The sequence below is a fragment of the Nymphalis io genome, chromosome 25 (assembly GCF_905147045.1).
Source record: "Nymphalis io chromosome 25, ilAglIoxx1.1, whole genome shotgun sequence".
Classification (NCBI taxonomy): domain Eukaryota; kingdom Metazoa; phylum Arthropoda; class Insecta; order Lepidoptera; family Nymphalidae; genus Nymphalis; species Nymphalis io.
The window spans coordinates 7,760,060-7,785,734 of record NC_065912.1 but is presented as its reverse complement, the minus strand read 5'-3'; the positions used below and the strand labels follow the sequence as shown (position 1 = coordinate 7,785,734).

The 25,675-nt window shown below is 32.5% G+C and overlaps 2 protein-coding genes across 4 annotated transcripts; one reads left to right on the top strand and one right to left on the bottom strand.

Annotated features, from left to right (window-relative positions):
• Positions 1-3,203: 3,203 nt before the first annotated feature.
• On the bottom strand, positions 3,204-18,088 carry LOC126778071 (uncharacterized). 3 transcript variants are annotated; one of them, XM_050501420.1, is made up of 15 exons: positions 17,665-17,741; positions 17,224-17,457; positions 16,406-17,100; positions 15,549-15,691; positions 11,180-15,156; positions 10,726-10,856; positions 10,208-10,289; positions 9,818-9,966; positions 9,460-9,555; positions 8,370-8,568; positions 7,501-7,649; positions 6,891-7,047; positions 5,676-5,775; positions 5,489-5,599; positions 3,204-3,678 (listed from the first exon to the last, which is right to left on the bottom strand). In XM_050501420.1, the coding sequence occupies exons 2-15, from the start codon at positions 17,262-17,264 to the stop codon at positions 3,331-3,333; spliced, it is 6,378 nt and encodes a 2,125-aa protein (XP_050357377.1). In that variant the 5' UTR covers positions 17,265-17,457; positions 17,665-17,741; the 3' UTR covers positions 3,204-3,330. The 3 variants fall into 3 exon arrangements, with proteins under 3 accessions (XP_050357377.1, XP_050357376.1, XP_050357375.1); XM_050501419.1 differs by lacking the exon at positions 17,665-17,741 and adding an exon at positions 17,960-18,088 and having other exon boundaries at positions 16,406-17,457; XM_050501418.1 differs by having other exon boundaries at positions 16,406-17,457.
• A 506-nt stretch (positions 18,089-18,594) lies between these two features.
• Positions 18,595-19,573, top strand: LOC126778329 (ER membrane protein complex subunit 6). Its single transcript, XM_050501838.1, has 2 exons — positions 18,595-18,738; positions 19,055-19,573. Exons 1-2 carry the CDS (start codon positions 18,609-18,611, stop codon positions 19,261-19,263), a joined length of 339 nt encoding a protein of 112 aa, XP_050357795.1. The 5' UTR covers positions 18,595-18,608; the 3' UTR covers positions 19,264-19,573.
• The last annotated feature ends 6,102 nt before the right edge of the window (positions 19,574-25,675 follow it).

The window sequence follows — 25,675 nt, the reverse complement described above, 5'->3', positions numbered from 1 at the left end:
GATACTTACCACTCGGGCAAAAGTGCGGGTGGGAACTAAGTCAATAAAGCTGTATTGATAAAGGTTTAAACGAGCTGTCTAAAACAAACATATTTTTAAAATTGTTTTGATTGCACATTCAAACAAGCAAACTCTATTTTTTTACCATATTTTGTATTACAGATTTCAATTGTTTTTAGATTGTTATGTTTCAATTAATGATTATAAAAGAAAAGGATGATTTAATATACAAGTTTGTTTTTATAAAAATCACGAAATATCGTTACGAATAAAATCACATCCATTTGAATGTCAAAATTTTCCAGCTGAAGCCGAAAAAATATTTCAATGTGAATTCAGAGAAATTCACGAGAGGTGAGATTAATATCTGCGAATAATTCGGGGTCATTATAGCGGTGTCTTTGAAACCTTTCATTACCTCCAAATATCTCCAATCGATATCACACTTCCGACGTTTTGATTTAATTAAAGGCTTTCTTGTAATTTATTTATTTTATTTATTCATATAAGAAACACCATCGTATGAAATTACAAAATTAACAACAAAAACATTACGATATACAATAGTCGGCTAATACAGTGTGATGACAGGCATTTACAACAATACAATTATAATGCTAACATGACACTCAAATTAAATTAATAATCGTGGAAAGAAAATGATATATGTCAGCCATATTAAAACCTTTTGAAATATATTAGTTTTTTTGGGCATTGGCGTCATCATTTGGTTGGCGTGGTTGATAGATACTTTCCTTTCACGCCGCAGCCTGCAGTTGTGGGTTTGATTACCACCCAGGACTTGTGTGCAAGAATATGTCTGTTTGTCCTGAGTCTGGGTGTAATTATCTTTTTTTTTTTTATAGAATAGGAAGGCGGACGAGCATATGGGCCACCTGATGGTAAGTGGTCACCAAACGCCCTTAGACATTGGCATTGTAAGAAATGTTAACCATTGCTTACATCACCAATGCGCCACCAACCTTGCGAACTAAGATTTTATGTCCCTTGTGCCTGTAATTACACTGGCTCACTCACCCTTCAAACCGGAACACAACAATAATAAGTACTGCTCTTTTGCGGTAGAATATCTGATGAGTGGGTGGTACCTACTCAGACGAGCTTGCACAAAGCTCTACCACCAGTATATACATATACTTATATATCTATATAAGTATGTAGTTACAAAGGAAAAATAGTATATGTAGTATAACAGTTGTCTGGTTTCCATAGTACAAGGTCTACTTAGTTTGGGATCAGATGGCCGTGTGTGAATAATGTCCCAGGATATTATTATTATAACTATAATATTATAGAAACATTACACTTACTGATTGATTTTCAAATTAAAAACTACCACCGGTTCGGGAAAGAAAACACCCGGGCCTGGAAAGAATCGGCCTTAGCGGGGTTTATTTGTCATATTATATAAATGAGTAACTACTAATCTAATTTCTCGGTGGTGTTTCACATTTAAATGAATACTGTAAGATGGTGGAATACGATACTAATTGAATGAATATAATATTTTGATTTTATTTATAGAAGTCTCATCATCTTTTAAGGTCTTAAATTACACGACCCTTCTCCAGGGTTTATTTTTCTGAACCATAATATAAATAATATAATCACTATACCTATGTATTTTGTCTTGTTTATTTAAATATCCACTATTTACGTGTTAATTGTGACAGTTATCAATCAAAGATTATTTTAGGAAATGTCAGAAAAAAGGAATCATAGACAATTTTGTACTTTTTAATAATTGCACATATTCCTCGCACTTTTGTACATATGCAAGTATCCTTATTGTTTTAACACGGTATAAAAATTATACCTGCATAATAAAGCACATCAAATCTCGTTAATGCTTACTCGAATTAGAATAAGCTTTCTTCGGTTAAGATTAACGTCTGTATACAATAAATTATTTACTTTAATATACGTTATATAATATTCACTTTAATAATATAAACTGAATACATTGTAAGTATATACGTTTATTTAAATAAGCAAACAACAGTCCGTGAATATATCAGTTATGATAATTTAATTCGAGAGTTCGACTCGCGTACCTAGAAACATGAGAAGTATTTTTATTTAATGGATATTTAAGTATATTGGTAAGTTGTTTTGAGTCATAATGTATTCAGACCGATAAGTAACAAGTTAAGGACCAGATTAACTTTTATTTTTCATATTCACGCAAGACCAACTTTTTTTATATGGAATTGGTGGGCGGACGAGCATATGACGCCCATATACATTGGCATTGTAAGAAATGTTAACTATCGCTTATATCGCCAATGCGCCACCAACCTTTTTTTATTTTAACTTTTTTTTTTTTTATAGAATAGGAAGGCGGACGAGCATATGGCCACCTGATGGTAAGTGGTTACCAAACGCCCTTAGATATTGGCATTGTAAGAAATGTTAACCATCGCTTACATCAGCAATGCGCCACTAACCTTGGGAACTAAGATATTATGTCCCTTGTGCCTGTAATTACACTGGGTCACTCACCCTTGAAACCGGAACACAACAATACCAAGTATTGCTGTTTTGCATTATATCTGATGAGTGGGTGGTACCTACCCAGACGAGCAGCAGTAAACAACATGATCAAGATCTACCTCTATAGGGTTCAACATTATATTTTTAATCTATGCAACAATATAAAATATCGGTAAATCAGATTGTAGATAACAGATTACTTTAAAGCACGTAAGGTTGGTTTTTATGTCGCGGACATTCCCTGTAAGTTTTAAGTAACAATTTCGAGACCCGGCTTCGCCGCTACGCGCATCATATATTCCGCTCGACACTCTTGAGGTGTAATTTATCGATTTAAAAAATAATCAACAAAAGCGAGTCACCATCGGCGAAGCTATCGCGGAACTAGCGATCTATACAATATATACAATACTGTTTTCCCTTAACTCGTATATCCTCTTCTATTTTACTCACAATGTTTCCGCAGCTTCGCTGACATTCGTAACGCCATTTTTTCACGAATCCCTAGTCTATATCAAAAATCTCTACCAATTATATCGCGTCAATTCGATGTTAAGCTTGTTTATTTGTCTTTACTTCCCTTATGATTGATATAGGCTATGTCTTTTATCATATTACAATGAACTTAAACAAAAAACTTTCAGCCTAAAATCTGGCAAGTCTGGCGTTCTAAATGAAAACAACACGACCATATATTCGAATACATATTTATTCATAGCAGCTGATATGTAAAGCGTTAACTAATTATTTACAAGTAAATAAAATCCATAATTCTCAACGTACAAACGAAACTATTAACATGATTTAGAACAAAACTCAGTCTAATTCGCTTGATTTCAGTTCACTCTTCATCCGTTTCGTACTCGGGGATGAAGGTACATCCTCCGTCGACACATTTATTCGTTTCCTCTTCAAAGCTTTGGCATCTCTTGAACTATCAATACTGCTGAGCCTCCCGCTGCATTCTGAGTCGCTAGATATGCCGCTCGTAGCGTTCTTTATTATCAGCAGGTCTTTTTCTATTTCTGTCAATTCTCTCGGCTTATTCGGTCTGCCGACTCTGTTTTTTGGTTTCGTCCGGCTGGTCGATGGCGAGTCCTCTATCTGTTTACGCCTTTTGTACGTACGCTTCGTTGTTATTTTACTTTTCTTTGGTTGATCATCCTGCAAAGAAAATTAGTCAGTTTTATTGGTATCAATTTTATTTTACGTTGCTGCACAAGGATCATCTTAGTTTCCAATGGGTGTTTGTTTGTTTATGATTTCCAATGGATGGTTATTATTTATTATTGCCAATGTCTATGAGCGGTGGTAATCACTAACCATCCATTTCCCAGTCCACCTACCTATTTGAAATAATATTTTTTTTTATTACAGATTATTAAAAATCTTTTCTATATACTTAACATTTTAATTCCTATAGTTATACTGTAACTGTAAGATGTTATTTAATAATAAGTAATTGTATAAATATAAGTAATACTCGTAATGAAACCAATCTAAAAAACGCGTTTGTACGATATAAAATAAATTGTTAAATACTAAAATAAATAAAATTTAGTATATAGATACATAGCCTATAAGCCTATTCCAATCACAGAAGGAGTAAAGACAAATAACATACATTGACGTGACTAATTGAGACATTGATTTTTATTTATTTTTTCTATAATAGGAAGGCGGACGAGCATATGCGCCACCTGATGATAAGTGCTCACCAACGCCTACAGACATTGGCATTGTAAGCAATGTCAACCATCGCTTACATAGCCGATGCGCCACCAACCTTGGGAACTAAGATTTTATGTCCCTTGTGCCTGTAATTACACTAACTTACTCACCCTTCAAACCGGAACACAACAATATCAAGTACTGCTGTTTTGCGGTAGAATATCTGATGAGTGGGTGGTACCTACCCAGACGAGCTTGCACAAAGCCCTACCACCAGTATGGTAGGCAAACTAATATTATAAATGCGAAAGAACTGTTACGATTTCATGGCTGAGCCACTGAACCGATTTTGATAAATGTGCAAGCTTGAAGTCCAAGGAAGGAAATTGAATCGTTTTTTAAACAGTAATAACTAGTTCATTATAAATTAGCTTTGAATATCGGCGGGTTACTATCAGTAATTTGGAAGTAAAATTCATTTGGCTAAAAGTTATTAAGTGGAATACTGTTTTATTATAAATAATTATATTTGAATTAAGAACTGTTTGAAGTGCATAATTTATTTATTTATTATTTGGTAATCCAACAATTAACTAAAACCAAAATAGGATTACACAATTATAATAATAATAATAATATCCTGGGACATTATCGGCCAAGTGATCCCAAATTAAGCTTGTACAAAGCTTGTGCTATGGAAACCAGACAACTGATATACTACATATACTACTTTTCTTTTGTAAATATATACTTATATAGATAATTACACCCAGACTCAGGACAAACAGACATGTTCCTGCACACAAATGTCTGTCCTGGGTGGGAATCGAACCCACAACCTTCGGCGTGAAAGGCAAGTATCTACCAAACACGCCAACCGGCTCGTTCTTAAACAATTAGATTAAAACAATTAGTTTAAACATATATTGAATTACTAACTAACACGAGATTAAGTAAATTAAAACTATTAAGAGATGAGAATCTAATGACTGAGTCTGTGCGTGTGTCTGTTTGTATGTGCGTGCGCGCGTGTGCACGTGTACGTGTGTGTGCGTGTGCGTTTAATTCAAATATAATAACAAATTTAATGAAATATATAAATCTATGGTTTGTTTATCTGTACTCCTTCGATTGGAAGAGACTATAGATTGTATTATCACACGCAACAAATTTGCGCAAAATTCCTTTTTAATCTGTTGTGTGGAACTGTTATTTCTTACAAGTACAACACAAAGCATATCACATTTTATTATCACGATTAAAAGCTATAATTAATTGGAGTTTTTATAACATGTATTTATACCTGTTTTGGCTTAGCTCCTATATATCCCGAACAGCGCTTCGCACCACACATACATCTCTTCTTCTCGATACCGGCCGATTCTAAATTGTAGTTGAATGTTAGTTCACTATTCTGGAAATAAAAAAGATTTTATTATACTCTGGGTCTCTAAAGATATAACAGTAGATATCTAAATAACAATACTCACAGCAGGTATATCGTAAAGCGCAAACAGACCGACACGTATATCACCCAACACCGTCCATTTCTGCGTCTCACAGTTGGGCTCACAGGAATGGTTCATGAACCTAAAACAAATTATATCTCAGCGATTATACGACATTCATGAAGTCAATTTATAGCTTACTAGTAAAAACCGGCAGACGTTGTTCTGTGCATATATACCAATTGTCATCGCTATCGTTTCAACGGTATACGAGCTGACGTTCGGCAGCGCCATCTAGCGGCGAGTTACAACAACAATTCGGTATAAAAACCTTCACCAATATAAAATATACTTATGTGCCAATGTTCATGGTTATCATATGGTATGGAAGTTATATTATTAATTTAACAGATATATCAACATTTGTTTGTTTTTTTTATAGTATAGGTAGGCGGACGAGCATATGGGCCACCTGATGGTAAGTGGTCACCAACGCCCATAGACATTGGCATTGTAAGAAACGTTAACCATCTCTTACTTCACCAATGCACCACCCATCTTGGGAACTAAGATGTTATGTCCCTCGTGCCTGTAATTACATAAGATGTATATATACATATATATTGTATATAATTTTTTTAAATTATAAACAGTATGTGATGGTGTTCTCCTGAACGATTGAAGATCAGCCACGGGAGCTATTCTTAAAGGAAAATGTTGAGTTCACAATTACAAATGCATACTATTAGAGGTCATAAAGTACTAACAAAACAAGATTTCTCTAGTTTAGATTGAACAATTTACTACAAACACATTACACTTAATAACAGAGGCATGCCAATCAAACAATTTGATACGAGAAACAAAAGACGACATCTAGTGTTTGAAAATAGAAAAACATCTAAATTACTAACAGGCAAACGTAAATCTCGTATACAGCCTAGAAGTATTTTTTTTATAAAGTTTGTATTCAATAAATACTCTATCTCTCTCTATCATGACATTAATTGTCTGGGGATAGATCGGGTACATTTTCATAACAGATAAACATAGCTAATTTTACGGTTCGGAATAAACCTTCATTACTCAAAAAAAAAAAACATTCTAATATAATCTGACACTGGTTGGAATGACACTAACCCCAGTAAAAAAAAGGTATTTTTCCGAATTAAAAGATACTTAAGCACTTACGAGACATTTACATTGGTTTTAAGTATAACACAAATCAAGCAATCTTTCAACTCAAAGGTCACTAACCTTGCAAAGTTCCCTTTCGGACCGGCATCTATCATCCTCTCCTTGTCCAATGTTAAGAAATAAAAGTTCTCGTCTCGGACCTCGTGTTTCCTGCGCATGCGCCGCTGGAATTCATCTTCATCTATCAGCTCGCCAACGTACTCGATAACGAATTGACCTTAAAAGAAACAGCGATATTTTTATTTTAGATACAATTATAAATAATTAGTGTATGGTATAGTTACAATTAATTTCATGATGGTGAGTGGTCAGTTTCAACCATAGACCACCATAACCCAACCATAAGATCTGAGATGTATGATGATATATAGCGAATTAGAATTACAACAAACACAAACAAGTAATGTTCACACGTCCAATGCCTAATATAAAAAAAGTTTAAATAGCTATTAATCGAAGTTGTATTCATAGATTATATTTTCATTAAAACATTTGTTGTTGTTTTTTTTTTAAATTGTATGTCATTATTTTATTATGTCTGTCTAAGAAATTAAGCAGTCCGAAATTTAATTGATTAAAATTTAAGATTAAGTTGCGCAAAAAATAAAACACTGATTTCAAATTATAACATGTCTACTACTACTCTACGTCAATCAATTATATCCAATACCGGCTTTAACGTCGACCAGAGTCTTCAGCCCCCAGCCCCTGTGGGGTGTCCGGTAGGGTGTCATCTTGGGATACAGACGTTTCTCGAACGCTCTGTTATTGCAACGATCCCCTGCGCGACACGTCGGTCCACACTCGGTCAATAACATTCTGTAACACAAAAATACATATGTACTGTGTTCTATAACGAATTATCTTAGTGGTTTCTTCATGTGGGTATGTGTGTGTGTCCTTGTGAGTATCCTAGCATGATATTAACCAACTATTTTGGTAGTATGCACACATCATTTATTATTAGTGGATTAATAATAAAAAAAAATGAAGTTCCTTATCGTACAATCCAGACCGAAACAAGGGCAAGACTTCGATCGTCATGACGTCACATTTGTCTTAGCACTATAGTACGTGTGTGTTAACGTATAATACAGGACGTTCGACGACTCCTGTCTTATTATTTTTTTAGTCAATATTAAATAATAAAGTAACAGCCTGTAAATGTCCCCACTGCTGGGCTAAGGCCAGATGAGCCCTTTTTGAGGAGAAGGTTTGGAGCTTATCCCACCACGCTGATCCAATGGTGGAATACACATCTAGTAGAATTTCGATGAAATTAGACACATGTAGGTTTCCTCGCGATGTTTACCTTCACCGTCACGAGATGAATTATAATAACAAATTAAGCACATGAAAATTCAAAGGTGCTTGCCCGGGTTTGAACCCACGTTCATCGGTTAACATTCACGCGTTATTACCACTGGGCCATCTCGACTTCAATATTAAATAATAAAATTATAAGTTATTCTATGGCAAACAACATAAGCAGGTACTGATTTCTTTCATTAAGCGAGAATGTATATAGACGATATGTACCTATTGAGACACTGCGTGTAGGGCCCGCACGGGTCCACGTCGGCGGGGTCGCAGTCGCACTGAGTGAGCGAGCTCTCCTCTATATCTATCTTCCTCCCACACAGCGACCCGCACGGCTTGTTCACGCGCAGCTTCACGTAGTGAGGCGGCAGCAGGGACGACGCAATGTCAATCGATTCCTCATCATTGGTTGATGCGGCTAGAAATAAAAATATTATTATAAATTATGAAATCAATTAAAATGTAGCCATTTTGTTTATGATACGTCATTCCATCTCTAACAATAACAATTTTCCAAAAATAATTATAGACAAGTAAGCGACAAAAAAATATTTTAACAACGTTCTTGGTTCAACCTGCAGAATGCGCTACTATGGATATATGTGTGTACGCTCGCTGAGCAAAAATTCCATTAGACCCTTATACTTTATTCATACCTTTGTATATCTGATTTTAGGGTAACAGTGAACAGTGGCTGACTAAGGATTTTGTTGCTCTGATAACTATAACTAAAATATGTTTTTATTTGTATTAATTATACTTAAAATAAATTAATATAAATACAGTGTATCCTGTTAAAGAGGACAATGGACTTCTATCATTGGAATGATAGTGGAATGATACGGGTTGGAATGGCATATTTCATTATAATCCGACTAGCTGGAAACAACGTTCAAATAGCATTAAGAAATTGTACGCATTCGCATTTATAACAATAGTAAGGCAACACTAGACAGTATCATTTTTATTACATATACAATTAAAAAACATCTTCACAAAGCATTAAATATCTCTTGAAATATTGAAGATTATTTACATAAATATAAGATTTGATGTAGATACATTATCAACGAAAATAAATATTTTAAAGATAAATTTACAAATATAACTTAAAATGCAAACACAGTTATATGAATATAAAATAAAATAATAATAAAACATGACTGTAGTTTTTTTTTTAAAAACATATATAAAATGGCCAGAAACTTTTGAGTCAACAATAATTTTAAAAAATAGAAAAAATAGAAACAAAGAAAAAGACGACTCTATATATTGTCTTTATATTGTTTAAAATCAATTTATATCTTACTTTTAAGTATTTCACAGGCCCTTTGCGCGTGTTCCATCGCCATTGTGAAAGCTGCGTCTATTTTGGACTTCTGACTAGACACTTTACCAGAGTCGCCTAAAAAAAAACATTAGATTAACATCGCACATAATATACTTAACGGAATAATGACATAGTTACAAAAAGAAGATGATAAGATCAATCATTATTAAAATTAATTTAAAATAGAAGAAATTTTTTACAACAAAAATGTTACATAGAAAAACATTTTTAGCTAATTAAATAAAACTAAATGAATTAGAATGGAACTAAATTTAGCTAAACTGGAAACTTTAAACAAAAAATTAAAAAAAAGGTTATTACACATATATATCCTCACCTTCTTGAAAGGGAAACACGCGTCCCCTATTCACCCAATAGTGGTCATACTGACCAAAGAAACGTACCACAAACTCTCCTTGGGAATGCTTAACTGCTAATATATTATGTGGTATTTCTGATGGGTGTAGAATTATACCCGGCCACCATCTGCAAGAGAGATTCGATTATATAATAATAACAATAGATTATTTTAAGAATAGAAAATAATAACCATAGATTATATAGAATAAGTCCCAAGGTTTGTTGGCATTCAGCAATGTAAGGAACGATTAATATTTCTTACAATCCTTTAAATTTAAAGAAATAAAAATAATGCCTGAATTTGAGAAACTATGATTTCAATAAAGGCACATACAATAGTCTTAAATAAAATAAATAATAGACTCACCTATAGTGTCCTAATTTCACCCACACCATTTCACCATACAACGGCAAACGTCCAGTCTCACAATCTTCACACATATAACCACCTATGAAATGTACATTTACTTTTAAGTTTTTTTTTTTTACAACAACAAGGAAACAAACACTTAATATGTTTCACTCTCTTAATTACAAACATTGCTAAGTGGCTGGTTAGTTATAAACTGTTTTTGCTCTTTCTGTCATAACTGATTTTACATTTGAAGGCAGAAGACACATTGCATAACAAATCACCCATTAAGCATCTTTTATATTATATTAATAATAATAATAATATCCTGGGATATTATTCACACACGGCCATCTGATCCCAAATTAAGCGAGCTTGTATTATGGAAACCAGACAACTGATATACTACATAATATACTACTTTTCTTTAATTAATTTGAGCGGTTATTTAAAGTTAGAGAAATAATATTTTAATGAAATTGGCAATATATAATGCTAATAGTAAATTGTCTTAGTATATAATGCAGACTTACCTTCCGGTGGTTTAATATTAAGGCACTCAGCATGGAAGGATGTGGGGCAGTACTCGCAGCATATCAATGAACCACCCAAAGCACATATGAAACACCAGCCAGTATTCACGTGACATGGAACTTTACCGGGCCTGTAATATTATAATATGATCATTTTTTTTTAATTTCTTAACAACATTTTTTTAAGTATAAATATGAGCTTCTTAAATATTATTTAACATAAACCATTGAGCTTGTAAAAATAATATGATATATATATATATATATATATATATATATATATATATATATATATATATATATATATATCACTTTAATATACCTTTTAGATAACTTTTCGATTGTGTTAGAACGAGTTATATTTGTATACACTACCTTCCATTTTAAAATTATTCTACTAATGACACACTTAAAATATAGTGAAAAATTAAACATAACAAAAAATTATTCTCACCTATGCTCATAATGTCTGGGACAAATAATGTGCGAGCCAGTCAAAATCTGTGTGCCCGCTGGAAGACATTTGGTGAATGTATGGTATGTAGCAGGACATCTGATGCATCTAGCTAGCTTATCCCCACTAAACCTCGTTTTGCACCCTCTAGGGTCATCACAAACACATGTATGACACACATGCCTTGGACACGACAATGCCTCGCAGAATTCATTACTTTTATTCGTTCTAGAAAGTTCGCCCGCGTTGAATTGTGTTTGGGGCCAATGGTCCAAGCATTCTAGATGATAGTACTTTTGACAGTGCGCTACTTGACACCGCTGTCTATGTTCTGCTTTATCTTTAGGGGAGATGGATGATTTACAAACAAAACAAATTGGTTTATCGTATTTTAAACAGTTATAGCATTTAAAATCTGAATAATCAATATTTTCTTCTTGATCTTTTCGACGCGGCTTTATGTCTACAATTTTACATTCGCCAACATCAATGTCATTCCAATCGTTTTCATCGTTCGAATACGAATCATAATCCAATTCATCTGGCGTTTCAAGGATTTCTTTCATTTTCGCAGAAAGCTGGGCTTCGAAAATGTCGGCGTCAGCTACTATGTGAGATTCTTCTTCATCGATGGACGTATTTTGGATTTCATCGGAAACGTTTGCATCTTGAGATTTATCGTCACTCTGACTTTCAGAATCTAGACTGTTTATATCTTCTTTTGCCTTCCTTCCTCTTTTTTTCTTCTTTTTTCTTCCCCCTTTAGTAGGTGCAGATACTTCGATGATTTCGGTTTGTTTTTTATCACAATCAGTGTGAAACATAGAATGACATCCTTTACATTTCACAAGATTGCCAACTCTTTCGCAGATTTCACAAACTTTTTCTCTTATTAAGCCTTTAAATAAATTAGGTTTGGGGGCAGTTAGTTGTCTAAAATATTCTTCAACTTGATCTATTTCATTTTGCCCCATTTCTTCCTCATATTCACTGGTTGCAAAATCATTTTGGTAGTTTTCGTTTATAACTGGTTCATTTAAATTGTCAATCTGCTTCGGTGCTTTTTGTTTTACTTTAAAGATGTCAAAATATTCCACTTCATCTTCTCCATCCGAAAAATCTTCTTTATAATATGGTCGTATAATTCTTCGTTTAGATTTTTCTTTTTGGACATTTGCTTCTTTGTCATAGTTTGGTTCTTTGTCGACTTTTGTTTTCTTACGAATCTTCTTTAGTAGGATCTTGTCTTGATTTAGACCTTTAACTAAATTTGCTTGATCCATGTCATCTGCTTTCTTTGTGTCAGTTTTCAAATTCTCTTCATAGAGCCATGTGTTGTACAAATATTTGGTGATATCTTCTAGGGAAAGTTCTGGATGTTCGTCCATCACTGCATCTTGTCTAAGCTCTAAATACTTTAAAAAGTCTGGTTCTTCAAATTTGGTTTTATTATCTGGTTTATCTTTCAAGCGTTGTTTTTTTTTACCTAGTGAAACATCACTGTCCTCTGGCTTTTCCAACGTATTATCCGGTTCCTTTTCATCTGTTTCTAGTTCAGTTTTGTCATAAACATCTGTATTGTCTGTTTCAATTAAATTTTTAGAAACAGATATATTACAAGTATTCAATCCTAACTCATATGGTGATATCTCTTCATTATCATCTATAAAATTGCTTTCAATAAAAAAATCGTCTTCATTATGGGTATTTTTTTTAACATCACTTTGGTTTTGTTCAGATGTTTTGGCTATATCAATGTTTTCTATAATTTTATTAGTCTCGTGGTATCCATTCCATGTAATAGAATCGCTTTCCGTTTGTAACGGCTGTATCACATAATTAGAAATATCCATATTATCTATATTTTTTTCTCTAACTTGAAAATCCATTTCATCATTGTGATTATTTGAATTAATCTCTGTACCGTTATTTGTTTCTGGATCTGCGCTAGAAACAAGATTCACATTTTCCACAGTTTGAAAATTATCATGGTCAATAAAACCATTTTGTGTTATAATTGTACCGTCTAATGTTACTAGTTCTAAACTACTAACAGAATCTAAACTTATAATATTATTATCAGAGATTAAACAGTTTTTATAGTGAACATTTTCTGCTTTATTTTCACTAGGTGATGATGTTTTGACTACATCCGAATTTTCAGCTTTTTTTTCATATATGTCAGATCTATTTGAAATCTGGTCACTAATTTTCTCAGCAGACTTGTTAAGAGATAATTTATATTTTATTATAGTTTTGAATTTTGGAGCAGAAGGTCCTACATCCTCTTCATTATCTGATAGAGCATGTTCGTCATCACCCAGGCCATTTTCTATTATTTCTTTATCGTTACCTATTTGGTTTTTTAATTCTAACATAACTAATTTACTTTCTTCAGCTGCTTTAACTATATCATTAGATCTTTCCTTATTATTTACACCTTCTTGAATACATATTTCTTCAATCTTCCCATGGGCAACATTATTGTCAACATTTACACATATATTGTCTAATTTTGAGATTTTCACACAATTGTCACTTGCACTTTCTACATTAATTTTATCTTTTTTCGAATCTATAACTTTAAACACTTTCGATAGTTCTTTTTTCGGATTTTTCTTTTCATCTTGTTCCTTCTCTAGTTTTTTATTTAGACATTTTTGTTGTAAAATATTTACATTCGCACTGCTTTCTTCATTGATTACATTGGGGTCGTTGACACTTGAAGAAATACAAAAGGTATTAATTAATTTTAATTCATTATTAAGTATTTCATTCATATTATTTGATTCAATATCTGCATTCAAGTCACTCACTTCCATGCATTCTTCACCCCCATCTGTACTTAAAACATTATTACTTGGTTCACCACACATAACTTCTATTACTAATTCCTTATTATTAATAATTGCACTTTCTAATGAACTTTCATTTATACCATTATTAGTGTCATCATCAATTTCCATATTTTCTATCATTTCAGTATTTACGGCTTCAGTTTGACTTTGTTTTTCTACTTCAGAGTCTTTTTTTGTTTTGGAATTTTCGAGTTTTTCTTCAGATGTTGAATCTATTTGTACATCACTGGATAAATCACTTATACTATCTGATTGTTCATTGATTTGATTACAAATTTCATTTTCAACATTCGCTTTAGGAACAATAATTCCATCATTAACAACTGCCATTATCATATCATCTTCATTTTTATCCATAGAGTCCTTATGACAAAGAGTTTCAACTTTAGAAATAATACCTATGCCGGAACCAGGCCCAACTGAATCTGTTGTAAATATTTCCGCATTCTCATATTCGATTTCGACATCATCTAACATTACAGGACTATTACGTTTGCAACAATTTTGACTATAATCATGTTCATTTTGATTTGATGCTAATTTATTTTCAATTTCAGATTGAGATTCAAGGCTGGATTTTCTAAAGCGTCGAACCATTTTGGATTGCGATTCTCGAGGTAGCTTTTTTTTCGTTTTGGCACTGATCGATTTACTACTGTGAGATTTGAGAAGAGTTTTTTCAGGGGTTTTTGACTTAGCTTTCTGCAGCCATCTATCCATGTGTGATTGCCTTTGGATTTTAGTTATGCCTGTTTTTGCGGCCATATTGTCAAGGCAAGCAGTTACAACCTCTGACACATTTAAGGATCTATTTCTGCTTTTACTTCTTGATCTTTCTGAATCATTTGTTTTAGAATCATCTTCAGAAAATAGTGTATCGTATAAACTTTCACTTAAGGAGACATCACTATTTGTCCTGGTAATTTTCTTACTTTTTTCTTGTTTCGGAGTACCTTTGACTACTCGAGATTTTTCAAGCATATCATTTAGGATGTCGATTCTTAATCTTTTTGGTTCTCTTAACAGTGACTCTGCTTCCTTGACCGAAACTTGCCACGATGATATTTTTTTATCTGATATGAAGAAAGCAGAGTATAGTCTGGGATCCTTCTTTTTAGCCTGAATAAAAAAGTTACATAAACTATTAAACATAAAATTACAATACTAGTATAACTTGATAACTTTATTATTTTATTATTTTTTGCAATCTATTTATACATATATCTTCAATATTTATATACAAAATTGTGGTAATAATTATACAAAATTAAATCTTCAAAAAAAAATATTCGAAGCGTTTGACAATAAATAACATCAGAATCTTAGCTTTCAACTTTATTTTTAAAATGCATGCATTTAGTTCTGACATTTTTATTTGCATTCTTGGTAAATAAAGGTGTGATTAATTGCGAAAATTGTATAATGCAGTAACTAAAATGGACCCTGAAATAGTTTAAAAAGGACACTAGTATAAACATGGGTAAATGTTACTGTTTTTAAAAAAAATAAACCTCAGGTGTGAAATTTATGCGTGCTGATTCAAACTCGAGCTGGCCAAGGAACTTCCTCAACATGCTATCCACGATCCAGCCGCGGCGCCCGTTGTCACCAAAGAATGTCACATGTAAGACATCTCGCTCAATACGTCCAAACACTGAAATAGCATACAAACTTTTTTTATAGTATCATTTTATTTTTATATATATATATATAAAAATAAAATATAGCCTCGTTGGTCTAGTGGCTTGATATAAGGCCGCAGACCTGGGTTCAATTCCCAGGTCGGGCCACCAAAAAGTTTTTGGGTTTTCTGTCAGAAAATGGCAGCCCGGAGTCTGAAAGTTCGAAGTGTGTACACTTCCATGCCCTGGGAAAGCACGTAAAGCCGTTGTTCCTGCGCCTGAAATCTTTCCAGTCGTGTCGGATTGCCGTCCCATTGGATTATGAGAGTTAGGGAATAGAGAGTGGACATGTGTTTGCACACACACTTTTACACTATAATGCCTGCGTAGTTGGCTAAACTCTCTTGAGATTAGCCACCGTGTACAAAATCGGACTGAAGGACATTATTATTTATTTTAAATATTATTATTGCAAGTCCAAGAATTGTTTTGAAATATAAAAGAACAATGATGAAAGACCTTTAGGGAATTATAATTTTAAATGACAGTAATGCATTATTTTTAATTTACATGTATTTTAAAATTTTAATTCTTACTCTAATTTTAATAATACAACCTATCATGTTATATGACAAAATATTTATTTTTAAAATCTTTTCTTTTACCAGATTTATGTTTTTTAAAGAATTATGATATATACTACATAATTTTAATAAATAAAATAGTCTTAAAAAAGAAATACTTACACTTTTTCTTAATAAACATTTCGCTCAATGGATCTCTAGTTACAATACATGGCCAAAAAGGATATGTCCCCATCCTCGCCCAAGCCAAGTCACCAACTTGATACTCACTCTTGGCTTCCATTTCAAACAATTCACTTTTAGAGAAACCCATCTTTAACTCAACATTCTTTTTTTTCTTATTTCCTCCAAAATCTAATGTTTTTACAACAGAATTTAAATGTCCATTTGATACTTTTTTTGTGGTGTGTGTATTATACTTCTCAGAATCATCTAAGCTTTTTAAATAATTGGATGTTTTTTTACTATTACTCGGAGAAAACATATTTTTTATCAGAACAACAGTATCATCAGAGTCTTTATCTTTAGTTTGTATAAGGTCTTTCCGTATGTATACTTTAGGATACTTCTTTGTTGATGATTTACATTTCTTTTCTTCAGAACCAAAACGACTCAGAGAGATGTTTTCAGTATAAATACTCTCTATTGTATTATCCAAGGAGTTTTCTGAATGTTTTGGTGTTTCAACTCTGATTGGAGAATTAGAAGCGTGCATTTTATATACAGGGGACTGTATAGTATTAGGCGATTTCTCCAGCTTAGGGTTCGGAGATTTAGTATTTTTAGTTGCCGCTTTCTCATTATCGCAAAATTCACTATCAGTTTTAATCCTGCGAGCTCTGCCATAACGACTGGTGCTGCTTAAATCAGAATTTGTTATAGGGGAAGTTACTCTCGCCGTTAAATTAGTTTCTAATTCGCGTTCAACTAATGATCGTTTTTTTGGTTTCACTCGGGTTGTCAAAGGACTAACATCATACCTTATGTCTTCTGAGCTCATGTTGTCCTCAGATTCCTCCATTTTGTATCCCAACAATAACTCATTCGACCGCTGATCACTGACGTAATCTATCAATGTTAGTTCGAAAATGTCGGTATTAATATTTGCCAATTATTTCTATATCACCATGGCTATGTCAATATAAAAAATGTAAACGCAATGTCAATAAACAATAAACGACTTCAGACACTCAGAAATAATCTAGGTCCCAACACTGAAACAAAAAAATCGAAATAAAGTTATTCATTCATTCAAATAGGTTAGTCAAATTATTTTTCGCAAAAATGCAATCCTTTATTTTGTGTTTAACCATTAATTTAATAAAAAACTATACATAACAATCTATCTAGTCATGTTAAAAGGTCTTTGTTACAATTGCCATATTGTGCACAATAGCGAAATATAAGATACGTTCTCCTACATAGAGTAGCTGAGTTATAGAATCGAAAACTTAATTTTCATTTTTACGGAACACTTTTCACATCTAAAAATGACTTATTCACTATTTTACAAAGAGAAAATCACACAGGTTCAGGAAAATTAATTATAAGCACACAACGCCTAAATATTAAACGACCAAAGTTGTGTTTAGATACGAGTAGGGTTCACCCACAGCCGTCATCCACACGCCATCACAATTTCAATATTCTCAGAAAATTTAAAGGCACTCTTGATTATTGATTGAAAATATTTCTACAAACGTCAATAATTATTACCTTAACTTCAAAATAATAATAAATAACTATTATCACTTGATCTATATTATTCAAAAGAAATTAAGTTCAACGACGCTTAGTGCCGCGAAAACCACCATGAAAATAGTTTGAATGTGTGTGTCATTGGCGTTTATTCTGTATATATTCTAATTTTACTCACACATACAAAAAGTTCATTGGCATGTTATAATTATTTAGTTATCTTTTTAAAAATTTACCTAATAAAGCAATAACAGTGGAAATAAATAAAAAACTTAAAAATAAGTATGTATGTGATTCTGCGTTTAATTTTTATATTGTATAAATAAAAATTAGCTTTATGATATATATTTGCTTTTGTTACAATTACAAAATTATAAACCACCATTTTAAAATATATTTTGAGTAAATACACCGTTATTAGCAATAGCAGCGCAGTACATACAACAATAAACTTTTTAAATTCACAATGTTTTTAATTTGTCTATAATATTATGCTGGGCAACAATCAAGTCGTCATTGTCGCAATTTATTTGACAAAAGTCTTGTCATTGTCAGTTATAACTTTTGACTTGTGACAATCAACAATTTGCAATATCAATTATATTATTGAATTGAAGAATATTATAATTATCGTACTACTATTATTTGATTTTTTTACCACAATAAGATGTCGTCAACTAAAGCAAAAGATCCAAAACTGGAACCAATAGTTTATAGTGAGGCTGCACTCAGAAACAATGTCGTAGTTGTAGAATATTGTCGAACTTCTATGGCCGCATTATCGGGATCCACGGCTGGTAATTACAATTGTTTTACTTAAAAAAATCAAAATGTCATGTCAGTATAGTGATTTAGCTTATAAGTAATATTTGTGCTCAAATAGCGTAGATACACGCCAGAAAAGAAAGAAAAAAAAGTGATATTTTAGTTTTTTTTTGCATATAAATTAAATTGCCATCCCATATGAATGTCTTGATTTTTCTTTGTAGGTTTCTATCATTTATGCTTTTAAAATACAAAATACATGATATATATAATACTAAAAGTACTTTTACTTAAATTTAATAATACTAACTAAAGTGTTGAATACATAAATTATTTTTTGGTTTACAGGGATTCTTGGCCTGACTGGACTCAACGGTTTTGCCTTCTACGTATTTGCAGTTGTCAGTCTATGGGCTATGTTCTTGATAAAAACTGGCCCAAACTGGCATAAATATTATGTATCGAGACAGAGTGTCTTAACCAATGGTTTCTTTGGGGCACTATTTACTTATGTACTATTTTGGACTTTTATATATGGAATGGTTCATGTGTATTAGAGAAATATTGAGGTGAGGTGAAGTTGCTAGTAATAATAAATAAACAATTTTAATTAAATTTCTGTAAAACATTTATAAATTACTAAAGATAAAATTCCATATTTATACAAAGACATGTTACAATACATATTCAAATCTTGTCTCTGTTTGTAAAGTTTTAATATAAATCGGTCAAATTAAAAAGGTGACAAAAATATGTATATTGTTATTAGGTTAGGGGAAATGCTAAATATTGTATGGAAGGTTGGGTTATTTAATTATTTTCTATCACACTAAGACATAAGCGAAGGAGTAAATGTTAAAACATAAATGGTTTTTTTTTTCATTTTTTGGTGTTTACAGTACACAAAAAGTGTGGCTAGTTAATAGCTCAACTTCAAATAAACTTTTTTAGTAAATATGTTTTATTTAATTCATAATTATGTCTGGAGTATAATTTATTGTATCTCTTTGTTCTTTATTGTTAATAATTATTTAATAAAAAAATAGAATGATTTTTTTTTTGTATATACTTAACCAAAGTCACTAACTAAAACCAAGACTGTACATTAATTAATTTATTTTGTTGGTCATAATTTATGAAATTGTAGTTATATATTCTGAGAAGCTGTTTTAAAAATTACCATAGGTTTTACAACCCATTTATAGCACTTAATCGTAAATATATAAGTAAATAATTACAAATTTTAAATTATAATAATTTAAAATTTTTGGATTCTTGTTTAAGCTTAGTTTTGCCCTCCCTTTCTTTTTTAGACTACAGACTACATAACAGTATAAATAAAATGTTAAAAGCTTATCTTACATTGATAATTGAATTGTCGGTTTTAGTTTTCAGCTCCAGTTTGAATATCTTTTCTTATTATTCTGTGTTTTGTAACCCTGGCGTGATGTTGCTTCTACTAGAACATACATTACGCTGTATATTAAATTATTAATGTAAATCAAACCAATATAAAATATAGCTTTTACGAGTTATTTAGAATTGTTACATTATAAGATATATTTTGTAAGCTTTGTGTAGGCACCTGGGTAGATAGAGTAGCATGCGTAAGCGATCCTGTAGCACTCCTCGTTAAGATGGAAAGGATACCGTACCGCTGGTTTTTAGGTGGGTATACTGATGTTCGTGGCGCGTTCGACTGCTTTGACACCGGTAAGCCGCACATACCCCTCCCACTGTTCCCGCCCACGGGAAACGTGAAAAGCGTTTTTCCATTGTTAAAAAAAGGCACCTGGGTGTATCTACCCATTACTTCTATACGCTATAGCCTATTTTGACTGCTTCTTTGGTCTAATGCCTAGATATAAGGCAGCAGACCTCAGTCCTGAGTTCAAACCCCAGGTCAGGCCGATAAAAAGTTAGTGAGTTTTTCCTGTCAAAGTTTTTCAGTAGCAGCCCTGAGCTTGGAAGTAGTTCAAACCCCAGGTCAAGCCGATAAAAAGTTAGTGAGTCTTTCCTGTCAAAGTTTTTCAGTAGCAGCCCTGAGCTTGGAAGTTGGAAGTGTGTAAACTCCCGTGCCTTGGAAAGCACCTAAAACTGCTGGTCCTGCTCTTGAACTCTTTCCTGTCGTGTCGGTTTGCCGTTATTTTGACTAAAAACTGGCACAAAGTTATAATATAAATGGCTAAACGCTGACACGAAGTTATAATAAAACACTGTCTTAGAAATAATAAAACACTGTCTTAGACATTTACTGTTGTTCTCATCACATTTTATTTAAGATAAGCTGCCCCTTCCATTTCCTTCCTCGCTTTAAAAATGCCCACGTTAAATTTATTTTCCATACGTGGAGCATTCAAAATGCTTTCATAGTCAGTCAGGATAAGCGATTTTATTAGTAAAATATTCGTTCAGTTCGTAATTACAACTTGTTTGTCTTTTGTGTCGATTTTATTAACAAATGCTCTGTTAAATAGAAATTAGGTACTTCATTAATTACATCCTCAGCAAAATAATAATTGACAGATGAAGCCCGCTATGAAGCTTTAAATCAAAAATAAACTTTAATTTTGATCTTTAAAAATAGTTGCTTGTTCAACTTACTCCCGGATAGGCTTCTGAGTTAAAGAATTATCCTGAACCATCTTAGCAATTAAAATATGAACCTATTGTTCTATATTATTTTTTAAAGTAACAAATAACATACTTTTGAAATATTCAATCAGCTCATCTAAATCCATTGTCTAAATTAAAGACAGAAAGAAAGAAATAAAACGTTCAGGACAAACAGACAAAAAGAAGTTCGTTCCAAAAAAATGTAACTACAAAAAAAAGACGACATATTTATAATATATATTCAATAAAAAACAAGCAAATTACCTATTTTTCGATCATAGAGGTTAAGTTTTATATTAAATCAACAAGAAATAATTAAACAGTTTAACCATTTATTGATGAAGAATTACACTATAATAAATAATTAGATTTTAATCTCTTGAAAAAAAAAAGTTTTGTAAGTAGCGTTGACTAGGGAGGTACCTTAGATTTAGAAGAATATAAATAGACCTACTTATGCGTTCTACTGGCGTCCGACTAGGAGTAGTCTGAATATGCAATACTGGCTCTAGATTTATTCTATAAAGATTATATAACCACTATGTGTTATATACAATAAGGGCAAACACGGAATAACAATAATAATTATAACATTTAAAGGACATATCAAAATAGCTTATCACCCTAAGACAGTTGACATACGAAGTGAATTATTGCAAAATACTTAGCACTGCGTGTCATGCGTGTGATACTGATTTATTACAAATTACTTGACATGTACATACAGCCATGTGCACATACATTCGTATAATATAGTATAATTTAATCATGATGAAGCAACGCCAAGCGAAATTCATGCTCCACAATGATAAAGGGCAACGGATTGGTGCTGTTCCTAAGTAGCTATTTCCGGAAGCTCATGTGTTATTTATAGATTAATAGTTCCTTAACAAGCCGTGATGACACACATAACCATATTATCGCTTAACGTAGCATCGAGTAACCTGTTTTACGTAATAATCAGTTCTTTAGACTGCAAGACCGGATCCGGAAGTTAAGGTATTTCTTTTACTAAAATTCGTATTAGAATATGTTTGAGAATACTTATATCCCATAAAAAGCCACGGGTATTTTGAAATAAATAAGTACATATTATCATAATTCTATAATTTCCTAAACACCAAACAAAAATGATTGATAGAATTGAACGAAGATTAATCCTTGAGAAGGCTTGCAGAAATTTTAATTAAGATATCCCGTTCTTAAGTATGTTTACATTGTACAGAATTAAAACTTACCATGGACTGTCATACCAAAGGAGGCACATCGCTCGTAGAACTATCATCTGCTATATTAGAAAGGTTCTCGAGTAGCGACCACGAACCGGAAGTCGCACCGTGGGCTACAAGGTGGACCGACGATATTGCAAGGGTCGCTAGAAGCCGTTGGATGCGAGTAACGCAAGACCGTCCATCATGGAAATTGTTTTCCGGCTGATCTGATGATGATGAACTGTCCTTATAATAAAAAGACTAAAATAATTTGAAATTGTATTACCAAACTAAGTCTCCTATAAAATGAAGAGGACATGGAAAAAGACATGGAAACGTTGACATACAAAATACCCGTGTTAAACAACATAGGATACTTTTTGATTATATTATATATTCCAGATTTTTTTTTTTAATTTTGAAACGATGAGTGTGTGAAAGATTTAAAACTATCTATCTACAGTTCAAGGCTGTAGTAATTACGGTTCAAAAGTGGAATGTTTTAGTTTTTATGAGTTAGAAATTTCATTGTTACAAAAGAATATAAATTAAAATTGATATTTAGGTACTAAGGCATATTTTACGTCTAGTGAAGTGTATTGGTTACCTTATTGTTTATCATATAAAAAATGTGCTGATTATCATACTACTTTATATTATTTATGATAGAGTATTGATATATGAAATAACTAAGAATTATAATATTCGGGCTAATAAAAAGTTATTGGGTTTTTCTGTCAGAAAATTTTCAGCAGCAGCCCGGAGTCTGAAAGTTAGAAGTGTATACACTCCCGTGCATCGGAAAGCACGTAAAGCCTTTGGCCCTGCGCCTGAACTCTTTCCGGTCGTGTCGGATTACCGTCCCATCGTATTATGAGAGTTAGGGAATAATAGAATAATAGAGTGCACCTGTGTTTGCGCACACACTTGTGCACTATAATATCTCCTGCGTAGTTGGTTAATCTCTCTTGAGATTGGCCGCCGTGGCCGAAAACGTCTGGACCGAAAAGGTCTGGAGGACATTATTATTATTATCTAAGAAATTAGATATCGTACGCTAGTCGTATCGTAAAGAATAAAAATATCCTTGCTTCAGTAAACTGGGCCTTAAAGCGTTTAACTAAACGGGTTATCTAAGGCTATTAGCAAGCCATCCCGATAGCATATAGATGACACATTTATTACAGTCTAAAACTCTGTTACAAAATAAATTGCTTGGAAATCGGATAATTATAAATAATTAATTTTCACTAGTGGAAATTCCTTTGTAAAAGCTCATCTGGAAAGATAGATTTGAACTGTAAATTAAGAAGCTTTAAATGCAAGCACAATAAGCACATCGTAATTATCATGGTTTATTTTTTCTATTTCATGTAGATAGGCAGACTGGCAAATACTATTTGATGGTTAGTGGTCAACAGCGCCCATAGACACTGGTATTGTAAGAAATACTAACCAGCCCGAACGTCGCCGATGCGCCACCAATCTTGGGAACTAAGGCACTTGCTCACTCACCCTTTAAACCGTAACACGAGAAATCTAAACATTACTGAATAGCGAGAGAATATCTGATGAGTGTGTGGTATCTATCCAGACGGGCACAAAGCCTACCACCAAGTATATTGGATGTGTATGCCTCAAATGTTATACATAATTATCATAATCAATGTCGCATATCACTTTCTGATATTTTACGAGCGTTGTGCGTCAACTTTCGAGTTTGTTCTTACAGAGACACACTGCCAGGCTTGGACTTAGAGATCCAAAACCCCAAAGCACTTTGACATTTGAGGCCCCCAAATACGCGGTAAGCGGTAACGATACGGTTTAGAGTAAAATTATATTATTTTTGGCCAAAGCCCCTTGGCTGGTGGGGCCTCTAGACCGGTGTCTTGTAAGCCTAGGTATAAATTCGGGGCTGAGAAACTATAGAAAACATTTGAAAAACAAACACAAATATTTACTAACATTCTATTACCTAATAGAAGTAACATAGCAAAGTAAATATTATTTCATTAATTGACATGTTCTCCGTTTAAAGTTCACGAAAGTCATGAGACTTATTACATTATTTTCTTTTAAAATATAAGTTTCACTCCACTCGCGACGGAAAATAAACTAACGTAAATAAAACTCGTTTTAAGCCCGTCTCAATTCTAGATAGCAATTAACGGGAAATCTAAAATGTGGACTTTGTCCAATCCGAATGTCCCAGCTGTTTGTAAAGCAATGCTAACAACCTCGACTACTTGATTTTTAACTTCAGATCATCGAATATTTTTAGTTTTAACAGTATTTTTTTGTATTGAAAATAGAGTATGTTTTATAACGATCCCCATATATATCAAATAATAATTATAAATAAAAAAAACTATTTTCCTGTGAACTTTCGCTATGTAAGCGATGGTTGACATTTCTTACAATGTCAATGTCTAAGGGCGTTAGTCACTACTTACCATCAGGTGGCCCATATGCTCGTCCGCTTTCCTATTCTATAAAAAAAATATTTTTTATATATGTCATAAATATTTAATATTCTTAGAAATATGCCACTTTTTGCTGATAATGGGATTTAAGATGTTATATCCCTTGTGCATGAAATTAACGTGACTTATCATTTAAACCGGAACACGCTTAAAGTAATTAAGGTAAAATATTATTAAAAATAACTAGTTTTTTTTATTTTTTATTTATTAACCTGACTCAGAAAATAGTTAACTGGCTATAAGAGAAAAACGACCTTAAGTTTTTAATTCTTTAGTCTATTGCTGGCAGCCACTTTGTGAAAAAAATTAAAAGAATTTGTCAATACCACATCCACAGAATTATTCAGTTATAAGGACTTTTGCCACTTTTAATTAATTTTACACTCGAATAAGAGTTAATTTAAAACGAGTCTGAATTTATGAGGTCTAAATGACTTTGTAAGATTGAAGTAGATTAATAAATTTCAACAAACTTGTAGTGTCACTCCGAATTATAAAGTCTTTGGCTATTATGGCATTATTATATTACTTATGTAAATAATCCGTTAATAATAATAAGTTCATTTCATTAATGTACAATTAAGTCTGCGGCTTAGGTTCCGTGGTAACTTTTGGAAAATATGTCGGATCAAGGCTCCACGGCTAAGCATTCCATT